Source organism: Phodopus roborovskii, unplaced genomic scaffold (genome assembly GCF_943737965.1).
Source record: "Phodopus roborovskii unplaced genomic scaffold, PHOROB, whole genome shotgun sequence".
Lineage (NCBI taxonomy): Eukaryota > Metazoa > Chordata > Mammalia > Rodentia > Cricetidae > Phodopus > Phodopus roborovskii.
The window spans coordinates 54,411,441-54,433,700 of NW_026126480.1; the positions used below are offsets into that span (position 1 = coordinate 54,411,441).

General features: G+C 49.2%; 2 protein-coding genes across 2 annotated transcripts; both read right to left on the reverse strand.

Moving 5' to 3' along the window:
- Positions 1-8,577, reverse strand: Sart1 (spliceosome associated factor 1, recruiter of U4/U6.U5 tri-snRNP). Its single transcript, XM_051193629.1, has 20 exons — positions 8,175-8,577; positions 6,123-6,180; positions 5,549-5,604; positions 4,918-5,044; positions 4,708-4,813; positions 4,463-4,540; positions 4,255-4,354; positions 4,030-4,172; positions 3,711-3,917; positions 3,201-3,325; positions 2,988-3,121; positions 2,763-2,905; positions 2,267-2,440; positions 2,052-2,162; positions 1,747-1,834; positions 1,231-1,321; positions 1,002-1,137; positions 383-472; positions 168-289; positions 1-79 (listed from the first exon to the last, which is right to left on the reverse strand). The coding sequence occupies exons 1-20, from the start codon at positions 8,485-8,487 to the stop codon at positions 61-63; spliced, it is 2,421 nt and encodes an 806-aa protein (XP_051049586.1). The 5' UTR covers positions 8,488-8,577; the 3' UTR covers positions 1-60.
- Positions 8,578-9,915: 1,338 nt separating this feature from the next.
- Tsga10ip (testis specific 10 interacting protein) lies at positions 9,916-21,234 on the reverse strand. The gene is made up of 8 exons (XM_051192149.1): positions 21,106-21,234; positions 19,682-19,821; positions 18,883-19,637; positions 18,552-18,699; positions 14,479-14,649; positions 10,716-10,815; positions 10,406-10,524; positions 9,916-9,977 (listed from the first exon to the last, which is right to left on the reverse strand). Exons 1-8 carry the CDS (start codon positions 21,232-21,234, stop codon positions 9,935-9,937), a joined length of 1,605 nt encoding a protein of 534 aa, XP_051048106.1. The 3' UTR covers positions 9,916-9,934.
- Between the last annotated feature and the right edge of the window lie 1,026 nt (positions 21,235-22,260).

The window sequence follows — 22,260 nt, forward strand, 5'->3', positions numbered from 1 at the left end:
GAAAAAATAAGGAGGGGACTTTATTTAACATATCCGGGAGGGGCGGAGAGGAAGGCAGCTTCATTTGGTGATGGTATTCCTGCAGGGAGGAGAGAGCAAAGAGGGGTGTGAGATGCAGAGAAGGGGTGCAGTGCTCCTTCCCAGCCCCAGTCAGGCCTCCTACTCACGCATTCATGCTCTTGCCACTGCCACTGAGCACAATGTATGGTGTCTTTTGGGCCTTCTGCTTCTCCTGGAGCAATGCCACAGTGCCCAGGGGCGTATCACTGGAGCTCATCTTTTTCAGGAGCTGTGAAGCCAGAGTAAATCAGTACAGGTGAGAAGGCCCAGTATATCCTATAGCACCCAAAAACACAAAGCCCCACCCCCTCCAGAGACTCACCGCCTCCTCATCCAGCTTCTTCATCCGCCGCTCAGTCTTCATCTTGCCTGAACCCTTCCCGTGGAAGCGGTGGGACAGCTGCCGGAAGGCCTGAGGATACAGAACGTGAGCCAGGAGCATCAGAAATGCCAGGTCAAACCAAACTAGAGCAACATGCATCCACTGGGAGCTTCACAATAGTGATTAGGAGCACTGATTCACCCAACCCAGGATTAGGATCCACAATGGTAGAAAGAGAATGGGACAAGGACCCAGAGCTGGGCACTGTGCATGGGTTGTGTGCAACCCGGGTGCTAGGAATCTGGGGTATGCCTTGCCTCCAGGAGCTGGGGCTCAACCCAGCAAATATGAAGCAGCACAAAGGTAGGGATAGGAGTCAGAGGTGCCTGCATTCTGTCCTCAAGGATGGATACCCTCAAGCTCAGGTGTCAATCCTTCCTGATAGCCTATTGTAACTGCTGTCCTGTGCCCACCAAAGGCAGCAATAGAAGCAGGGTTCTGTCATCTTACAAGGGCCCCGAATGGTGGGCAGTCAGGACCATGCAGTACCGTCCTGCTTTGAGGGCATCCTGACCTAGTCACCCTTGACCTGGCCCTTTCTTCACAGCACCCTGCTTACCTCCTTAGGAGTCAGTTTCCTGCCTGTCTCGTCTACATACTCAATCTTAACATCAGGCTTGTAACCATCTTTCTCCTTGAAGTCCTGGGTGAAGCCTCTGTACTCCTCCCGACGGCTGTACTTATCATCGATGGCCCTAAACCAAGGTAGAGGGGCTCAATGTGAACTGGCCATGTTCACAGGCATGTTTACAACTGCCCCTGCTTCCTGCCCTCATTGCCACACTTACATCTTATCCTCAATGCAGTACACAGCTGAGGGCAGTGACTTATTGGGAGCCTTCACCCGGGCCACCTTTTGCACTGTGGTCTCCAGCAGCCCTGAGGACAGAGAAGTTGTACTACCCAGAAGGCCTACACCTCAGACATAGCCCTACAACACACTGGGTAGAGTAGGCCTGGGGGCCCAGCTTCACATGGGTGATAAGGGCCCCTCAGAGCCTTGCTCAGGATGTAAACATGCCATGTCTGGTTTACAGACCAAGGAAACAGACATGAGAGATCAGCACCTCCCCAAGGAGATAGCTGGGATCTGGGGCCCAGGGTATTTGTTTAGCTCAGGTGCTCCTACCCTGGACCAGACAAAGGCAATCAGAGGCTCAGGGTCTGGAGAGCCGCTCAAAGCTGAGTCTAAGAGGAAGAGGCAGCAGTGCAGACCCAAGGACGCCATGCTGTGCCCGCAGACACCCACCAGCCCTTCCCTGCTATAGCACCTAGACTGCCAAGGCTCCTAGCCTGGGCCATACCTTTGTTCTGACACAGGAGCAGGGCGGCAGCCAGCCCTCTGTTCACGATGGGCTCCTCATCCAGGATGGTGGTAGAGGAAGTAGAGAACTAGAGATGGGAAATGTGGAGGAGGAAGAAGGAAGTGTGAGCAGGCTACCCCATCTCTTCCACCCAGTGGCCATCCCCACCAGGTGCCAAGCTATGAGACCGTGTTTAATTGACTCCCCAGGTAGCTCTTAGAGGGTTAGTGCCCCCTCCATGGGGTAGAGGCTCTGGGACACTGGACAACTAGCCTGTGTCCTCACAACCAAAAGTCAGTGCTCACATCCTGCTGCTGCTTCTCCTCATCCAGGTTGACAGTGCTCCAGCCAATGTTCTCTTCCCCATCTGATTCAGAGCCACCATTGGCTGAGCGTTCTTCATCCCTTTCAAAGTCCTAGGACCAGAAGTCAGGGTCAGGATGGGTAGCCCCAGCCCTTTGAGGACTGGACCAGAAGCCACCACCCTAAAGACAGCAGGCCAGGGAACAGTGGGACCCACCATGAGCTCCTCCTGCTCCTCCCGGTTGCCAGCCAACCCATAGGTGGGGATCTCCCCCAGCGTGCGGCAGAACTCAGAAGTGGCATTAAACACAATGGCCCCCTTCCGCTCAGGGTCCTCTTCCTCCTCCCAGCCACGCTGGCGACACTCCAGCTTCTTCACAATCTCTACCACCTGGGGGAAGGAATGGCTGTGGGCAGACCCCAAGTTTCTGGGGTGATACCAGAGACTCAAGAACCCATAGATCCTCCCTGGTGGCAATAAACAAGCTATTCCCACAACCCACAATGGATCTTCCAACTGGGCTCTATGTCCCCTCTAGTCTCCGTAGTTTTACTCTTCCTAACCCACCAATGGCTCCTACTACCCATGCCATCACTACCACAATGGAGTTAGCAATGAAACCTAGAAACCTGGTCCTAACCAGATGTTAAACACAAGAGATTCCTGAGGGAATGTGGGTTTCCAAACCATACATCAACTCCCATCAACTCACCTTCTCTCCGCTGTCTCGAAGTTGCTGGAGTTGCTGCAGCTGCCGCAGACGGCGCCCTTTCTCCAGCTGCTTTTGCAGCTCTAGCTCCGCTTCATCTTCTTCCAGCACCTCTGGGGACCCTGATGGAAGAGCTCCCCCATCCTCTGAGGGAAACATGGAGGATAACTGCTCACACTACCTTCTTGGCCACAGATCCACCCTACTCCCTGCTAACCAACCCCGAACCTTCATCACTGATATCCATGTTCTCTACTCGAGTATCATCTGATGGTGGGGGCTGGGCCACAGGGTCCTTCTCCTCATCCTCCAGGGCCTCCTCTTCCACCTCGGGAACTCGGCGCCGACCCCGGCCCCGTAGCCTAGGAATGGCACATTTTCAGTAAATGGTGTTCCCTAGGCTGGTCCAGCACTCATACCCACCACTGTATGCAAGCACACCTGGATCCAAAGTCCCCATCCTGAGACTGGTCCCCAAGAGGCAGCAAGTCATCTGCCCGCATTACCACCTCCTTCTCCTTCTTTCGGATTTTCTTCACCCTCCGCTTGGTCTTTTTGAAGGTCACCTTCAAAGAGGAAGGCAGAAAGAAGTGGGGTGGAACAACAGACCTCCAAAGTCCTGGACAACAACCACCTCCATGTTCCTATCACCCCTCACAGCAAGCCTCTGGAAGTAGCTGCTGGCATCATCACTACACATGGGGGCCCCAGGCGTAGTTGAGTGACTCACCCAAGGAACAAGCTGGTTTGGGGACAGAACTGGAACATAAACATAGGCCCATCTGGTTCAATGGTCCCTGTTCATCAACACCAGCACTACCTTGGGCAGCCATTTACTGCTCACCCAGGAACCAAGTGCTATGCCAACACTCAGCAACCCCCCCAAACTCATGTTAGCAGCCTGTGACCACAGGAGATAGAACTGTCCAAGCACACAGCAAAGAGACTCACCATCTCTTCAGGGCTTAGGTACTCAGAGGCAAGCCGGGGCCCTACAGAACTCAGAGACTGAGCCTGCAGCCGTAGCTTGGCCCGGATCTCTTCTAGCTCACGCTCCCTCAGTCCATCAGCCATGCCACCCTGCTCCAAACGGAAGGAATGTGGCCGCTCGCCCTCCAGCTCCTCATCATATTTGGCCAGGATAGAGCGGGGTTTTTGCTGCAAGATAAGAGGGTAGCTGGGACTGAGGCCAACTCTTGGGAAGCCATGGAATGGTAAGATTTGTTAGTACCACACACCATCTGCCCCAGCTGATGCCCCACAGGCAAACCTGTGCCAAATCATCCACACTCTCATCTTCTGCATAAGGCAGGTAGTCTGGCTTCTTCTTCCGAAGCTCCACATTCTTGTCTGCCCGCTCCTTGTCGACCATGTTCACATTCACCAGCACATCCTCCCCCTCCTGCAGCACTCCTGAAACAGCAAAGACAACACAGTTCCCACCCGCCGCAGCTTTACAGTGTCCACACCCGCATGGGGTAGCAGCTCAGCTCACCTTTGTCCTTGAGGGTGAGGACCACAGTCTCCCCTTCTCGAAAGGAATCGATGGCATGTTCCACAGTGAGGCCCTGTAAGTCCCGTGCACTATACAGGTCCTACAAACAAAGACCCAACCAAGTCAGAAACCAGAATGCACCCATCCTCAGATGAGCACATCAAGGCCACAGCGTCCACCAGACATTCTCTGGATGCTATAGCTTCACCTGTCGCCGCTGTTCAAATTCCTCCTCCACTAGAGTGCTCACACCAAATTCTTGGTCCATCTCCTCTAGTAATTTGGCCTGTGGGGAAAGGGTGATCTCATCATCAATGACCAAGAAACACCCAAGACTCAACCAAGTAGCTGCATAAAAAGGACAGGCTTTGCAGTGCAACTGTGGAAAACCAAAGCCCCTGAGCACAGACCACCCACCCCCGGCAACTACCCCACACTGCCATGTGTTCTTACCCGCCTCTCTGCCAGGTCCTTCTCTTTCTGCAGCTGCCGGCTCCTCTCAATCCAGGCTGCAGTGTCATCCAGCCAGGGGTCATCTTCCCCCAGAGTCTTTATTTTCCTGAGGAGAGAGGACACTTAGGAGGGAATCTAGACATATTCTTCCAGCCTGACCCAGGGGCAAGGAAACAATGCAGAGTCTCCCTGATTGGCCAGAAAACTCACCCCAGTTTTTGATTCAGCAAACGCTTTTCCTTGGCAGCTGCCAGCTTCTCCCGTAGCTCTTCACGCTGTCGCAAGGCCATGGGGTTGATGACATCAGCTGCCACGGGCTCCTCTTTGGTGCCCGCCTCTGGAAGGGGGGCCCAGACGTGAGGCTATGCTTGCCCATGGCTGGTGGGGAGAGGAGGGAGCCACTCACCCTGCCCCTTCCAGCTCAGGGGCCAGAAGGGGCCAGGAGAGGGGGAAGACCTCTTTCACCTCCCTATTCCTACCTCACCCCCCACGTCTGTCACTCCACATGGTATGACAGGAACTCTCCCCTCTATGCCTTCCAAAGCTTCTCAGATCATGTGGGTTTTTTCTGTTAGTTTGGTTTTGTGGTGTGCATGTTTGTTTGTTTTTAAAACAAAAACCAATACCACTTAGACAGCCTATAGCAACTATGCATATCCCTTAGCCTGTCTAAAGCCAGGCTGAAAGCGCCGAAGCCACACAGGAAAAGCACATCTCAGATCCTCTCAAGACACAAAGGACAAGCCTTGGCCCTCTGACAAAACATACATAAGGCTTCTAAATGGAGTTTCTTCCCACTTAGATGCCCCAGCTCAGCCCCTCTCCTCAGCTTTACACTCACCTTTCTTGACAGCATTGACTTCCAAGGGTTTCAGCCCCAACTTTGCACGGAGTTTACTGAAGACAAGAGTTAGAAGTATTAGAGTCTACCTTAAAAAATGGGGTAACGAGTTGGGTGCTGGTGGCACAAGCCTTTAATCCCAGAATTTGGGAGGCAGAGGCAGGTGGATCTCTGTGAGTTCAAGGCCAGCCTGGTTTACAATGCAAGTTCCAGGACAGGCTCCAAAATAATACAGAGAAACCCTGTCTCGAAAAACCAAAAAGAAAGAAATGGGGTAACAAGTGAGATGAGGTGAGTATGAGTAGTTCTAGCTAATAAGCACAGGCCCTAATCCCAGCAGCTTAGGGATGAAGAAGACAAGGGCTTCCAGAACAGGGAATGCCTAATGAGGGAAGATTATCCTTCCTCTTGGGTCTGAGTTTCCTCCATGTAGTTCCAATGGTTGGCGAACTGACTTATCTGGCCATTCCAACTCTAACTGGCTTCACTTAGAGTGAAAAAGTTTCTGTAGGTTAACAGCCCCAAGTGCTGGTTAGTCTCAGAGGAAAAACAGAACAGCATAAGGGCTACTCACTTGGTCTCCTCGATGCTAAGCGATGAGGCATCTCCAGAGCTAGTTTTGGAGCTGGCAGCTAGAACAAAGAAGGAGCATGGCTTAAGGGACCCATGAACATGGGACTAAGAAGCAACACCGTGGTCTTCAGCTGCAAGGTCGAAGACAAGGGCCCCTCAGCAGCACCTGGGTAGATGACACCAGAAAGCAGCAGCCTTCTTCCCCCAGACTCCCCAGCAGCTGCTACCCAGGCCCTTCTTTCTGACTCAAGCTGTTCACCTTTCTGCATCCCTCACTGTCCCACTCCAAATCTCCACACTCTACCTTCAGCCTCCACAGTCCCTCCTGCTCTTGTTCTCAAAATGTTCTATCAAAAAAGCAAGTATAATCTCCTCCATGAAGCCTGTTCAATTACTGACCAGAAATTAAAACTCTGCCTAGAATTGCACAGCATTGTTTGTCATTTCTGGCACTTTCTGCCCACAGTAGTATATGCAGTCAATGAATACTTACTAGAGCATGTTCCATGCCAAGTGTTGTGCACATAGGAAAATAAGTACCCAGGACCTGATCTAGCCACCTCACAAAAAGGAGAGAACTTCAACAAACACTATACAGGACAACCAAGTCCCTGTCACACACTTACTGTTCTTTAAACCTTCCTCCTCCACGTAGGTCTGAACCCCATTTTCTATATGAACTCTGAAGCCTCAAGTCTTCCTTTTTCCAATTAGCAGATTATTTAAAAAAAAAAAAAAAGTGTCAATTTGGGGGCTGAAGAGATGTCTCAGTGGATAAGAGCACTTGCTGTTCTTGCAGAAGACCCAGGTTTGGTTCCAATAATAATAATAATATATATATATACATATATATGTATATGTATATGTATATATATACACACACACACACACATACATATATATATAGCAGCTCAGAACCATCTCTCAGTTCCAGGGGATCCAATGGCCTCTTCTGACAGGCACCAGAAATGCACCAAGTACATATTCACACATGAAGGTAACCCTTTAAAAGTGCTGGTTCTTCATGAAGCCCTGTGGTGTGTGATGCTGTTAACCACTCCATCTTTTCTCTCTTTGCACAGATCCTGTGATCCAACTGTAGTGTTCCTGCCATTTGGCTACCTTTATTTTTTAAGTATGTTTCTCTGCCCACAACTGAGCTACTGGCATTTACCGAGTTCTACTTCTGACCCTAGTTCTTACTCCACACATTCTAGGGCAATTTTTTCGTTTCCTGAATACACCCTTTACCCAAATCACCCTATTCCACATAAACTGTAGGTTTTCTTATACACAGCGAACAAAGCTCTCCTAAACTGTGTCATTCTCCCTTGCCTCAAATCCGCTAGTCTTCTAAAGGCCCATTTCAACAGATAAAAACTGTTCACCAGGCCGGTAAGGTCAAAACTCAAGGAGACATTCCCTATTCCTTATCCCTGCCATCCTCAGCCCATGCACTAAATTTTGTTCATTCCAATTCCTAAACACCCATTCAATCTTTCCACTTCTCTCCACCCCACTGCATGGAGAAACATGCATACTCAATATTCGTCCTCACCTGGTTGGCTCTCTGGGTCTCTAGTCCTATTTTTGACAAGCTCTCATCCCAGTGATCTTCTTAAAATACGAAGTAAATCAACTCACTTCCCTATTCAAATCCTTGGCTCCCTACCGTCTTCAACACAAAGCCCAAATTTCTCAAGAGCTTACAGCGCAGGGCTTACAGCACAGGGTTCTTGGTGTTCAGATCCAAGCGTATCTTACTACTTCATGACGCTACCATTAGCCCAACAGGATTCGCCCAATGCCAGGTTTCTCTTGCCTCTGTCTGTGTATGTCTGTACCTCCTCATTTCGCCCACCCAACGCATTTACTGAAAAGTGCCAGACAGGAGAGGGAAACAGAAGATCCCGTTCTTTTTGAAGCTTAACACGGGGACTCAGCTTTTAATCCCCAACAGCCAGAGAAAGTCTTTGGCACAAGAAGCACAAGGCCCTAGAGATCACCCTGCACCCTTCGTCCCGCGCACCCCAAGACCCCGCCCCGCCCTCACCGGCCTCGTAGCCATCATCCCGTTTCTCCCGCTTCACGCGCCGCTCCGAGGGCTCCGCTTGACTTCGTTCGCGACCGTGCGCGCCGCCGCGGGCCTCGGCTTCGGCCCCGCGTCTCCCGCTCCCGCGCTCGCCCCCACGCTCGCGGCTCCGCTTCCGTCGTTCGCCGCCACTGCTGCCGCCGCCGCTGCTCCGATGCTTGTGTTTCTTGTGTTCTCGATGCCGCGGCGGCTGCTCGGTGGCGCCCCCGGTCCCGGCCGCCGCCGTCGTCCCGGCCGCCTCCTTCTCTCCACGGTGCTTCTTTGACGACCCCATGATTAGTGCGTACGTCTGGAGCCGGGCCGCCACCCGAGTCCAGACGACGCAAAATGGGAATAGTTCCGGGTCGTGCGGCCGCCGCTATCCTGTTGCCGGAAACTAAGAGCGGCTACTTCCGGGGCCTGCCTGGGAACATCCAAAGGCTCATGGGAGGTACTAATTGAGACTGCGCGTCCCCTGCTGCCAGGCACTGGCCTCTGCGCATGTACATCTGTACAGGCTACGGAATAGGATCTCGGGTTAGAACTGTAAGAGCTTTAGAATCTTACTAAGCCACCATCTCCGGAGCTAGAAGCTGTTCCCTGCCTTCTTCCCTTTCCACTCTGATAGCCTGGTGGTGCCCTACGCCTCAAGTCTCTCCGTGGGCGTCTCCTTCTCCAATGATTGTCCTCCTTTTAGGCTTCCTGGGACCGGGGATCCATTCGATATTAGAAGATACCGCATGTTTTCTTCATGAAGAAACCAGCTGCAAAAGCCCAGGCTTGCAATAATAAACCAATATTGCCAGCGAATGCTACCGTGATCCCACGTTCCCTGGATTGGTGGATTGGGTCTGGACTGCTAAGGAACACTATGAATTTGTGCCTGTGAACCCCGTGAAATTGAGTGCTGGTTTTTGTTTCTAATTTTCTTTTCATCTTTTTTTTTTTTTTTTCTTTTTAAGATAAGGTCTATATAGGTCTGATTGGCCTGGTACTTGTAGCTCTGGCAGGTCTCGAACCCACCACAGTCCCTCTGTTTCAGCCTCCCGTCTGCTGGAAGTCACTGGGAGGGATTTCAGGAGTGCATGCCCAAGTGCAAGGCTCAGGTGTAAATTGGACAGATCCGTTTTTCTGTTTCTTTTCGGTGGTTTTTTGTTTGTTTGTTTGTTTAAGGCTGTCCCATTAACTATGTGGCCTCATAGTTTATGCCTCCAGGATCACAGGCACAAACCACAATGCTTTCCCAGCCCTTTTTCTCTTGCTGGGTTTTTTGTTTGGTTGATTGCTTGTTTGGGTTAGTTGCTCCTCTGTGGGTTTCCTGTGTAGCACACCTTGGCATGTTTTGGTGTGGTTTTTGTGCTCCTTTACAGCTCTGCTCCACGTCTGAGAGTCAGAGAGAGAGAGACAGGGTCCTGTTCACTAGCGTTTCTAGGTCCCCAGGTATATGTATGTTGGAGAAAGCATAGAAAAGTCTTCAGCTGATTTCTTTCCAAGTGCCCCACTCAGTAGCAGAAACGGCATGTGTTTGCCGAGGAAGGGATGTAGCCCGCGTTCACAGCATATATAGGAAATAGCTAAGTTCAGGCCACCCACTTACAACTACCTCTCCTCCAACGCATAACCAACTCACACCATACTTGCCATAAAGCATTTAATTTTTATCTCGGGGGCTGTGCTCTGGGTCCAGAGTCGGGGAGGGGAGTTCCAGGCTGGCTGCTGGTGGGTTCTATCTTTGGGGGGCTCTAAGAAGAGGGCTCCATTTCTACTCCAAATGACCGGTGGCTCCTTAAAAGACACAGATGGAGGCCATTGGGCTCCATAGCACACACACACACAACCATGCCCAATGCAGCCTTTTACCCTGTGGGTCCCTGGGAAGTGACACCCCTCCTGCAGCCTCGGGGTTTTGTTTTTGTTTTGTGTTTTACTGTGAAGTGAATCTTGCAATTCCTGCTCTATACCAGGTTATTTATTCTAAGATGTCAGGGACAATATTCCATAGGCTGACACTATGGCACCAGCTGCTTGGCATATCTTGCTCAGAGTCCCAGACTAGCTTTTCTGCTTACTTGTTCCTGTGTCCTCAAGTAAGGTCCTACTCCCCTGGTCTCATTGGAAGGTGGGAACCATAACCCTGGCCCATCTTGCTGGATGATGGATGTGAGAGCACTAGAAGGACGGGAGGCTGGTGTGAGTGCCTTGTCCCACCTCACCTGTGCTTCCGAGAGGTGCCCTCTGCACTGCCTGCCTCAGCCAGCAGCTGTTCTTCATCTACTCCCAATGCTGACAGCACCTGGGAGAATCGACGATTTGCTGTGAGCCTGGCATTGGTCTGATGAGAGAAAGGGAAGGTTCCTATTCTTCACCAGCACTGCTGGGGTCACTGTAGGACTCTGGTTATTAAGAAAAGGATCCCAGGCCTTCTTAATAAGTGGACCCCACTCCAACTTTGTTTCATTGTGAGGCAGCTCCTGCCAGTAGGGGGTGGGGGTGCTGTTTGCCTGCACAGGTGTTAGCCCTCACCTGCATGGCCTGCTGGAACAGGAAGGGCCGGGCCTGCACCCTGTGCTGGATGCCCTGCAGCTCTGTCTGATACTCAGCAAAACGCTGTCGCTCCTTGCGCCTATGAGAAAGACAGGCCTCTGGGCAGCTAAACATGGACACTCCACAGGCCAGAGGCTGCTGGTCCTCATTGAAGCTTATTAATATAAAGGTGTCCCCTGACTTACAAAACCATTTCATTCCCATTTTGGACCTGTTGTATTTCTTGGGTGGGATTATTAGGGTGGGACTTATTTGTCCCGTTTTACTGATGGCTCAGGAAGGTCACAGGGACTTGTTCAATATAGTAGGATTGAGCACCTCTCCCAAGTTTAGGCTGTGCATCCAGGGCTTGCCCTACGTTCGGGCCACCCCCAAAGGAAGGATCAGTCCTGGCTTCTGAACTGCTTGCACAGCCTCTCTCTTCCTAAAGCTCATCCCCTTATTCTCCCCCATCTTGCAACTTAAGAAATGACAGAGTATTGCAAATAAAAGAACATCTCCCAAAGCTGGGCCTGGTGGCTAACATTTGGAAAGCTGAGGCAGGAGAATTGCCTGAATTCAAAGCCAATCTTGGCTACAAAGTAAATTCCAGGCTAGTCTGGATTGCACAGTGAAACTTTTTTAAAAAACAAAAAACAAAAAGATCTGAACTGCACTGGAGAAAAACCTATTTACAAAAGTCAGCTTGAGGATGTTTAGATGGCTCAGCAGGTCAATGTGCTTGCTACACTTAAGGCTGGCAGCTTTGGCTTAAGCTCCAGAGCTCACTGAGTTGTCCTTTAACTGTGCTTTGGCATGAGCGCCTTCTCCTCTCACACAATGCACTTACCTGTGATTTCAGCATTCGCCAGGCACATGTGTTAGGACAAGCTTTTATACGACATGTGAAGATATCTCTGTTTCATTTCACTGCCTAAGGCCATGGTTGGTTTAATAAAGAACCAAATGGCCAATAACTAGGCAGGACTTTCAGGCAGGGATAGGAACTCTGGGAAATAATCTGAGGCAGGAAATTCACCAGCCAGATGCAGAGGAAATTGGCCATACAGAACTAACAAGCCATGTGGCAGAACGTAGATTAATATAAATGGGTTTTTAAAGTTTTAAGAGATAGCTAGAAACAAGCCTAAGCTAAGGCCAAGCTTTCATAATTAATTTTTTAAAAATGTCTGTGTCATTATTCAGTCCAAAGACCTGTTACACAGAAGTAGGAAGATCAGAAATTATCTTCTGCTACATAGTTCCAGTCCAACTTGGGCTACCTGAGACTACAAATCTGCTCACCCAGCCCAGTGTTAACACTGCTTTCTGGCCTCCCATTCCTCACAGGACTAGACATCTGTCAGTTAATGCACAGAAGATATGCCCAGCATGGAGTGGCAGAAGCCACAGACGGGGTGAAAGGGATGAGCAGACAAGACCTGAAACTTGTGCTAGGCTCTCAGGTGTGTATGTTGGGAAGGCTCTTTCATGCTAGGCCTGGTGCTCAGGAAGGAAGTTTCCTCCCTAGAGGAAAAAAAATACACTGGGAAAAGCATGCCAGCACCATTAGCTCCATTAAGAAGAGCCTTCACCAATCAAAAGAGATGGTTAGTGGTTACAAGTGTGGAGGTTTGCCTTTTTCATGAGTCCTGTGTACTTTTTTTTTTTTTTTTTTTTGACACAGGGCCTCACTATATAAACCAGGCTAGCCTGGAACTCCCGCCCTAGAGCTGGGACTAAAGGTGTGTGCCACTGTGCTGGCATCTTATATTCTTAGACAGGATCTCTCACTGAACCTGGAGCTCACCAGTTTGGCTAGACTGAGTGGTCAATAAACCTCCTGAGCATGAGGTATACACAGCTGCACTTGGTTGATGTTTTTAATTAAAGGAAAAAAAAAGATGCTAAGGATCCAGCCCAGGTCATCATGCAACAAGTATCTGCTGGCTAAGTTGTCTTCCAAACATCTATTTAAAGCTGGGCATTGGTGGCCCACACCATTAATCCCAGCACTCGGGGGCAGAGGCAGGTAGATCTCTGTGAGTTCGAGGCCAGCCTGGTGTACAGAGTGAGTGCCAGAACAGGCTTGAAACCAATACAGAGAAACCCTGTCTCGAAACACCCCCCCCCCCAGAAAAAAATCTATTTAATTAGGTTTTGGAGACCAGATTGTGCTTTGTAGTCTAGGCTAGCCTGAAATGCATAATCCTCCCGTCTCAGCCTCCTAAATGCCAGGATTGCAGGCATAGACCATCATGCCTAGCTTGTTTTGTTTTTGAAGCAGTCTGGTAGGGGTCGTTGAGGTCTCCTATATGCTCAAGCCATGTCCAATGAGACAGTTCACTTCCTGTTGCCTGTACAAAGTATAGAACTCTTAGCTGCTTCTCCAGCACCATGTCTGCCTGCATATTGCCATGTCCCACCATTGAAGATAATGAACCAAACCTCTGAACTGTAAGCCACCCATTAAATGTTTTCCTTCATAAGAGTTGCTCTAGTCATGGTGTCTCTTCACAGCAATAGAAAACCCAACTAAGACAGTAACCAAATAAATGCCAGGGCTTACTTCAGACCTTGGTAAATCATTTAAACTTGCTACTCTCTGGGCCTCCATTTCTCCTTTGTAGTACTATGTGGATATTGGTACTACCTAACTCATGGCCCTTTAGGAAGAACTGCTTGATTTGTGAAGTTGTTTCCTAGAAATATAGTCTACATATTTAATCCAGCCCTTGGGGGCAGGAGGATTGCTCAGAATTTGAGGTCAGCTTGGTCTGTATAGTGAGTTCCAAGATAGCCTGAGCCACCAGGATGAGTCCCTATCTCAAAAGAGAAAAAGAGAGCTGGGCAGATAGTGCCTTTAATCCCTGTACTTAGAAGACAAGTGGAAGGATCTCTATGAAGCCATGTGTACTGCTGACTTCCAGGCCAGCCAGGGGTACATGAAGAGACCCTATCTCAAAAGGGGGCAGTGAAAACATGGAAAGATAATGAAATACATTATTCCAGCTGACCAGGCATACTACTTGTCTCTAGGAGTAGAGTCCCTGGAACTATTTAGGGGACAATCAACTATTTTTAAAATCTTCAACATTGTAAATATACATATTTTATATATATGAGTGTTTAGTCTACATGTATTTAAGTGTACCACACATGTGCCTGGTGTTTGCAGAGGTTAGAAGAAGAGGTTGTTGGATTCCTTGGACTGGAGTTACAACCCAGTAAGTTACCATGTGGGTGTTGGGAACTGAACCCAGGTCCTTTGTAAGGATAGCAGGCTCTTACCCACTTTTCAGCCACTCAACATTTTTTTTTGTTTGTTTGTTTTTGTTTTTTGTTTTTTGAGACAGGGTCTCCCTGGCTGGCCTATAACTCTCTAGACCAGGCTGACCATAGCAATTTACCTGCCTCTGCCTCTCTGCCTCCAGAGTGTTGTGATTAAAGGTGTGAGTTACCATGTCCAGCCATCCTCTATTTTTATTAACAAGCATGTCTGGCACCAAGAAACCAAAAAAATAAGATTTGAAATCATGACTGTGGGCAGCAGAATGCTTGAACTTGAGGATCTAATATCTGAAGAGGTTGCTATTAATACCTCAATGGTCTTGACCCAGCCCTTCTCCAAAGGCCTCAGCATCTTCATTTGTAAAATGCAGCTAAGTGGCCTGGCCTGCCTGCTGTGCGGTCCTCAGCCTGACACCCAAGCACAGCCTCAGCGCCATGCCCCAGCCAAGCCCTCCAAAGCCTGGCCTCCTACCTCAGCTCCTCTAGTTTGCGCTGAGCAGCCAAGGCCCCTCTGCTCCCTCGGGGTGTGTAGGCTGCCAGGCATCGGGCCACCTGCTGCTGCACCTGATGTTCCCGAGCCCTGCGCATCTCAGCCTGCTGCCGCTCCTCCAGCTGCTGCCGTTCCCAAGCCTGCAGCAGGTTTCTGGTAAGGAAAGGGAGATGTCCATGGAGCATCAGGAAACTCAAGGAAGGTCAGGGTAGCATAGAGGACCATGTAAGCCTTAGCGGAGAGCCTGTGGGAGAAAGTATGTGTCTCAGAGAGCCAAGTTCCTGGGAAACAAATGGCATTTGTCATGGAAGCCAGGCTTCATGGAGCCTGAAAATGGTGGCTTACAACCAGCTTAAGGCCTTTCCCTATTGTTCAGCACTGAGATCCAGTTCTTTATGTTATTGTTGTTTTGTTTTTTAGGCAGGGTTCCTCTGTGTAGCCTAGAGCCTGTCCTGGAACTTGCTCTGTAAACCAGGCTGGTCCGAATCCACAGAGATCTGCCTGCCTCTGCCTCCTGAGTGCTAGGATCAATGGTGTGCACCACCACTGCCCAACTTGAGATCTAGTTCTTAACACTGGACTCAGGCCTCCTGAACACTGTAGAGCTCAACCTAGGCTTCCTGAGCCCTGAAGAGCTCAGCACACAGCCTGGGACCTTTTTGCGTTGCTCACATTACCTTGCCCAGCGGCTGTCTTTAAGAAAGGACCAGATCTCTAACTACTTTATTTGACAGCACCTAGGTTAAAGTGCCTAACAGTTTGAGGCAGAGTTGGATGGATTGACAGTCAGGTAGTTGTATGAATAAATGTGTAGGAAAGAATAAAAATGTTGAAGGGATCAATATGTGAAGGAACATGTAGGCAAAAGTATGGATAGCTGACCAGCAACTAAAGAAACCTGGAGCATTCCTCCCCAGAGATCATGGCCAGTTGTTTCTCATCAGTATGTCTTTGGAGAAATGTCATTTCTCCCAGAAAGACTTCCCCTTGGCTACTCTGTCTCCTTTGTAGCAATTTCTTTCTGTAGCTACATACATTGTTCATTTAATTTCTTATGTATCCCTGACTGGCCTTGACTCTTTCTGTAGCTGAGAATGACCTCAATAAACTTCTGGCCCTCATGCCTCCACCTCCAGAGTGCTGGGATTCCAGGCTGCACCACCACACTGGGCTTTAAAGCTATCTTAACAGAAAAAAGAACTAGAAATGTTATATGCCCTGATTTTGTAAGAAACCATTAAACTGCCAGGTAGCGGTGGTGCTCGCCTTTAATCGTGGTGCTCGCCTTTAATCTCAGTGCTCAGCGGGCAGAGGCATGTGGATCTCATGAGTTTGAGGACAACCTACCTGGTCTACAGAACAAGTTCCAGGCCAGCCAGGGCTATACAGAGAAATCTTGTCTCAGAAAGCAAAACAAAAAAAAAAAAAAATAATAATTAATTAGTTAATTAATTAAAAGTACAAAAGAAAGAAAGAGAATGATCCTGACTCAGAATAGTAGGAGAGAACCAGAGGACGAGCTCCTGCCACTGTACATACATTCCCATGCATGGTGATATACGCCTGTAATCCTAGAACACAGCAGTGTGCGGTAGGAGGATTACAGCAAGTTGAATGCCAGTTAGGGGACATAGGTAGTACCAGACATGGTAGTTGTGGCTAAATAGCAAGACTTGTCCGGAACAAAACAACTGGCAAAAGAGATCCACTGTCAGTGGGGCGTCGGTGGCGCACGCCTTTAATCCCAGCACTCAGAAGGCAGAGGCAGGCGGATCTCTCTGAGTTCGAGGCCAGCCTGGTCTACAGAGCTAGTTCCAGGACAGGTTTCAAAGCCACAGAGAAACCCTGTCTCCAAACGACCACCCCCCCCCAACGAAAAAAAAAAAATGAGATCCACTGACAACAAAGGTGACAATGGAGAAATGGAAGGAAGCCTTTGCTCATAGTAGGTGAGAATATAAAAACAGTATAGAAGAGATGGGGACACGGTTCAGGGTTTTAGAGCACGTGTTTCTCTTCCAGAGGACCCAGGTTCAATTCCCAGCACCCACATAGGGTCTCACAGCCATCACAACTGCAGTTCGGGGAACATATACCCTCTCCTAGGCCTCCAAGAGCACCAGACATGCACGTGGGTTCACAGACATGCATGTAGACAAAACACTCATTCGCATGAAATAAAATAAAAGAGCTGGGAGATCAGTGGTTAAGAGCACTGAGTGCTCTTCCAGAAGACTTGGGTTCAATTCCTAGCACCCACGTGCTAGCTAATTAATAACCAACTCCAGTCCCAGGAGACCCAGTGCCCTCTTGAGGCCTTTCTGTTCATGAAGCACACTCGTGGCACAGAGACATGCATGCAGTCAAAACACCCACACACATAAAATAAAAATCATTTTTAAAAAAGTGTAAGAAGGGGCTGGAGAGATGGCTCAGAGGTCAAGAACATTGACTGCTCTTCCAGAGGTCCTGAGGTCAATTCCCACCAACCACATGGGGGCTCACAACCATCTGTAATGAGATCTGATGCCCTCTTCTGGTGTACAGGCAACCATGCAGACAGAACAGTGTATACACAATAAATAATCAAATAAGTAAATAAATAAATCTTTAAAAAAAAAAAAAAGTATAAGAAACAAGCCAGTCAGATGTGATGGCATATGCCTTTCTCAGCATTTTGGGAGGCAGAGGCAGGCAGATCTCTAGTTTGAGGCCAGCCTGGTTCATAGAGTGAGTGAGCCCCAGGACAGCCAGAGCTACACAGAGAAACAAATCTACCCTACAATATGGTGTTTATGATTTTTTTACAACACACTGTGTATTTAAAAATCACTAAGAGATTAAATGTAGGTGTTCGTAAAAAAAAAAGTATGTGTGGCAATACACATTTTAATTAGTTTGATATAGCCATACATCGATACAATTTTTAACTAATGAAGAATAAATCTGTAAGAAAGGGTTATAGAGGGTACTATGAGAATCTGATGATCAAGGGTGATGGTGCAGGTCTGTAATCCCAACACCCAGACAGAGGCAGAAGGATCTACAAGGATCTTTCAAGGTAGCTCCAGCTGCATGGTAAGTTCAAGGCCAGCCTAAGATACTTGAGACCATGCTTCAATTACTTCCCCTCATCAGAAAAAAAAATAATAATGCTGAATGAATTTGAATTTGCCTCTCCCTCACATGCCACATCTTGTCAGTCCCCAAGACCCATTAAGTCAGACTCTAAAAAAAAATCTCAGAACTAGACCAGCAAGATGGCTCAGTAGGTAAAGATGGCAAGCCTGACAATGTAAGTTCAGTTCCTCAGACCCACATGGTGGAAGAGGGGAACTAACTCCCTCAAGTTGTGTTCTGACCTTCACACCGATGCTGTGGTACTCACGTGCCTGCACATGTAGACAATAAATAAGTATAATTATTTTTAGCTCTCACTGCTGAGGATATAGCTCACTAGTAGAGCCAAGAGTTCTCAAGACCCTGGGTTTGATCTCCAGTACACACACACACACACACACACACACACACACACACACACACACACACAAACTAGGTCTTTAGAGAACTCCAGTGGGTCCCCTTCTTGCCATTCACACTGACGCATGGTTCAGGCCCTCATTATCCCTTGGCCAAGAGTTGTCTCCTTGCCTCCAGGCTTCTCTGAGCCCATGGTCACTTGTTCTGGCCCAAGTGTAGTAACTGGAACTAAACGCACAATGGCCATTCATATCCTTTTTTAGACCTTGAATGTCTCAGGACTGGCCCAAGTCTTCCTCCTTCCTATTCTGAGGACTCACAAGAAGTCACTTCAATATATGTTCCATTAATAGGCTGGAGGATGGATAGGAGGAAAGAAAGGAATGTACTGGCATGTGTCAGTACAGTAGGGCAAGCAGACATGGACGTTATTACGAGGAGGATGGGTGGATGATCTGAAAGCCTGGTGAATGAGTAAAAGAATGAACTCGAAAGAGACTGTCACCTGTAAAACTCTGCCTGTTCCTCCCTACCCACCCATCCCCTCAGTCCTTGTCTACTTCCTCTTTCCTCACCTGGTGGCCTCCTGTCGTTTATGGAAGGTGCGATTAGGGAAGTTGGCAGACAAGAAACTTTCGTCATCTCCCAAGGTAGGGGTCTTCCTATTTCTGGCAGAGGCCTGGACAGCTGCCCGCAAAGCATTCCAGGTCTGCTTTTGGGGACCTGTCCAAGGGAAGATTTAAGTCCGGGTCACACTCTCTCCTGGGTCACTGGGCAATCCCACCCAGCACCCAGACAACACCTCGCCCACCCCAGCCTGTACTTCCTATCCCCACTGCCACTGCCCTAACCCTCTCTGAGGGCAGGTCTCCCACAGTGTTCCTCAGGTCTTTCAGCTGCACTCACCACAATCCAATTCCTCTTGTAACTGCTTGTGTAGCCGCTCCAGGTCCCAGGGCCCCTTGAGCTCCTTGGCTCTTGACTTCCCCCTCTGCGGCTTTAGGAGGCTGCTGAAGCTGGAGCTGCTTCTCTGGATGTGGCCCTGTTGCTCCCCTTCTTCTGACGCCTTTTCTCCAGAATTCCTTCCCTTATTATGAGAGCTGCCCTTCCTCCTTTGGGGGGCACTGTGTTCCTCCTCCTCTGTCACCTCTGAGATCCACTCCTCCTCCCAGATCAAGCCCCTCCCTGGGATCTGGGGCCGTTCCCCAGGGCTCTGAACCCTCTCTGCCTCCTCAGCCTCCTGGCTTTCTACCTCTGAGACATCCTCAGACTCTGACCCTGATGCTTTTCCTGGTGAGCAGAAGCCACCCTGGCTGCATCGCTCCAGCCCTTGGCTTTCTGCTTTGCCCACAGGGAGGGCGATGCTGGTCCAGCCTCCTGGCTGATGTCTCCTCTCCAGGGTTTGCACTTCTGTCTTCTGGCTGAAGCCAACATCTTCTGAGAGGCTGGCTACTGACTTGCGCTTGGACTTGAGCTGGGGGGCTGCTGGGGGCAAAAGCAGGGATCGGTGGCCAGGGGCCACAGAGGAACTTGGTTGAAGCAGAGCCTGGCCATCTATGATGAAGCTTTCCCAGGCCCACTGGAAAGGGAAGGAAGGCTTCCGAGAAGGTGCAGTGAAGAGACTGAAGGAGAGGGCAGGAGTCAGAGTGAGGATCCTCCTCCTCTGGGCCCCAGTCCATCCCCCAGTCCACCCCCAACCACTTACTCCTCTGCCTCAGCTGAACCTTGTCCTTTCTTGGTCCGCCTCCGGGGCTTGCGTTCCTTCTTTGCTGTCTGTCCTGCACTCTGAGACCTCTGCAGCTGGCAGCTCTGACTCTGGAGGCTATCACCACTCCCAAGGTTCCCCTGGGCAGGACAGGGGAAGAGGGCCACTCCTATAGCACTTAGCATCTCCCTAGTGGCTTCCTCTCTTTGCACTCTGTCCCAGCCATGGCTGTCCCAAAACTCCCTTGATTGCTCCTTACCTCTTCTGTTAAAATACCAAGAGCTGCAGGTCCAGGCTGGGGAGGTGACTCAATGGGTGAAGGCAACTGTCACTACAGCTAACAACCTGAGTTTGATCCAGGGGACCCACATATAGGAGGAGAGAGCCAATTCCCACCTGTTGCTCCCTGACCTCCATTTGCACAATTCTCTCTCTCTCTCTCTCTCTCAAGCTGCAGACCCTTGGGCACCAGACCTTTAGGCACTTACATATTTGACTTTCCCAAAGAAATGCCTAAGGAAGTGGAGGCTTGTTTTTACCCATTTGCAGGCAAAGAGTTAGGCTCTTGCACTTCTAAGAGCAGAGGCCACAAGGCTGGTGAGTGGTGATGCTAGGACTCACACATGTTGTCACGGTTTCCAAATCCCAAATTTGTCACCATTGAACTCTGCTGTGAGAGAATGTCCAAATGTTCCCAACACACAGAGATGATAATTGTCCTGATTTGATTGTGTATAAGGATTATTATACTGTTCCCCATTAATACATATTATATTGTTGTTGCTGTAAGTTTTTGTTGTTTTGTTGAGATAGGGGCTGAGGATGGTCTCAAACTCACTGTATAGCTGAGATTAGCTTTTGGTTTTTGTTTTGTTTTGGTTTGGTTTTTTTGAGACAGGGTTTCTCTGTGTAGCCCTAGCTGTCCTCAAACTCACAGAGATCCGCTTGCCTCTGCCTCCTGAGTGCTGGGATTAAAAGGTGTGCACCACCACGGAGTGGCTGCGGATAGCTCTGAACAACTGACCCTCCTGTCTCCACCTCCCGATTGTGAGTTCTAGGATAGCCCAGGTAATTTTGGTAGGAGCTTGTCAAACAAACAAACAAACCATCTATCACTACTACCTTCCAAAACAACAATAACAAAAGCTCACATTTTGGGGGGGATGTCACACAGGACTCTGGACGTAGTGTAACAAAAGTAGAAGGAAGGAAGTTATTTTATTTCCTAAAAGCCCTTTTTTTCTGTGGTGTACCCAGATTGCTCCGCCTGTTCTGTCTGGTGCTTGCCCCAGATTGTCCTAACTGTTATCAGGACCTGAGCTCTAGTCTTATGTTTCTTCAAGAGCCTCAGCCAGCCCTAGCTTCTCTAGGCTAAGATGCTGCTGGGCAGTTGGAAGTTCCCCAACTGGGCCTGCCTCCCTCACCTGCTCCTCCGGAGAGATGCTTGATAGAAGTTTGAACAGCCCTGTGGCTGTCACTGGAACCAAGGGCTCTGTGCTGTGTCTTGGTCTCTCCGATATGGCCCTGGCCAACAGTTGGTCAGTGTTTAGCATATTGGTACCCTGCCCTTTTCCCTACCTACCAGCTCTGGAACTGCCCTCTCTGCCATCTCCATGACAACCAGGCTATGACCAGTCAAATGGCCCTAGCAAAAAGTAATAGGCAGGGGTCAGCCAGAGTGTGTGATGCTGACTTCCCATCAAACATGGTTCAACAGGACCCAGGACTGCACCCTACCTCTGCCCCTGCTACCTACCCTGGAATAAGCTCCCTACCTCTTTAAGCCTATGTTTACCCATCTGTTATGAAAGGGTCGGGTCGTCAGAACTTAATTATCTCAAAGGGCCCTCATGTCCTGATGCCCATGCAATTGGTCCCTAAGGCAGGCCATGTCCCTCAGCCTGCCTTCCCATGGCTGGGCCAGCCCACCACTGCATATTGTTCTACTCAGAGAGGCAGCAAGAGGACAATGGCTGTCCTGACATTTCCTGTGTGTGCCTGTGTGTCTGTGTATTTTGTTTTTGTTATAATTTTTATAGATTTTTGTTTTGCTTATTTTAGACAGTGTGTTGCATGTATCCCTAGCTAGTCTAAAAGTCACTATGTAAGGCTGTCCTCGAACACACAGAGAGCTCTGCCTGCATCTGTTTCAAGAGCACTGGGATTAAAGACATGTGATATCATGTCCAACAAGTTCTCAGCTTTTTCTGTGTGGATGCTGAGAGTCTCTCAGTTCCTTATGCCTCTGTAGCAACTGAGCCACCATCACAGCTTCATCCCCCTTTGTATTTGGTTCTGGGATTAGAACACAAAGCTTCATGACTATTAAGTCACCACTGAGCCACAGCCCTTCCACTGAAGAGTTTTTTTTTCTTACTGTTTTATAGGTTTTTTTGTTTGTTTGTTTCCTTAAACAATGTCTAGTATAGCCCAGGCTGGCCTCAATCTCTGTATGTAGCTGAGGATAACTGACCTTGATCTTCCTGTTTCTCCTCCGAAGTACTGTGTAAACAGACATTTCCTGTTCCCACCATCTGGTCCCAGGTAACTGACTCAGAAGCTTATATTAATTGTAACTG

Bases quoted from the DNA above. Each gene is read 5' to 3' on its own strand.
- Sart1 (XM_051193629.1), bottom strand. From the start codon at position 8,487: ATGGGGTCGTCAAAGAAGCACCGTGGAGAGAAGGAGGCGGCCGGGACG. The intron at 5,045-5,548 runs GTGAGTGTAAAG...CCCCCCTTCCAG, and splicing joins AGTCAATGCTGTCAAGAAAG to AGGCGGGCACCAAAGAGGAG. The intron at 473-1,001 runs GTAAGCAGGGTG...CTGTATCCTCAG, and splicing joins GGAAACTGACTCCTAAGGAG to GCCTTCCGGCAGCTGTCCCA.
- Tsga10ip (XM_051192149.1), bottom strand. From the start codon at position 21,234: ATGCTAAACACTGACCAACTGTTGGCCAGGGCCATATCGGAGAGACCA. The intron at 14,650-18,551 runs GTGAGGAAAGAG...TTTCCTTACCAG, and splicing joins AAACGACAGGAGGCCACCAG to AAACCTGCTGCAGGCTTGGG. The intron at 10,525-10,715 runs GTGAGGGCTAAC...TTCTCTCATCAG, and splicing joins TGTTCCAGCAGGCCATGCAG to ACCAATGCCAGGCTCACAGC.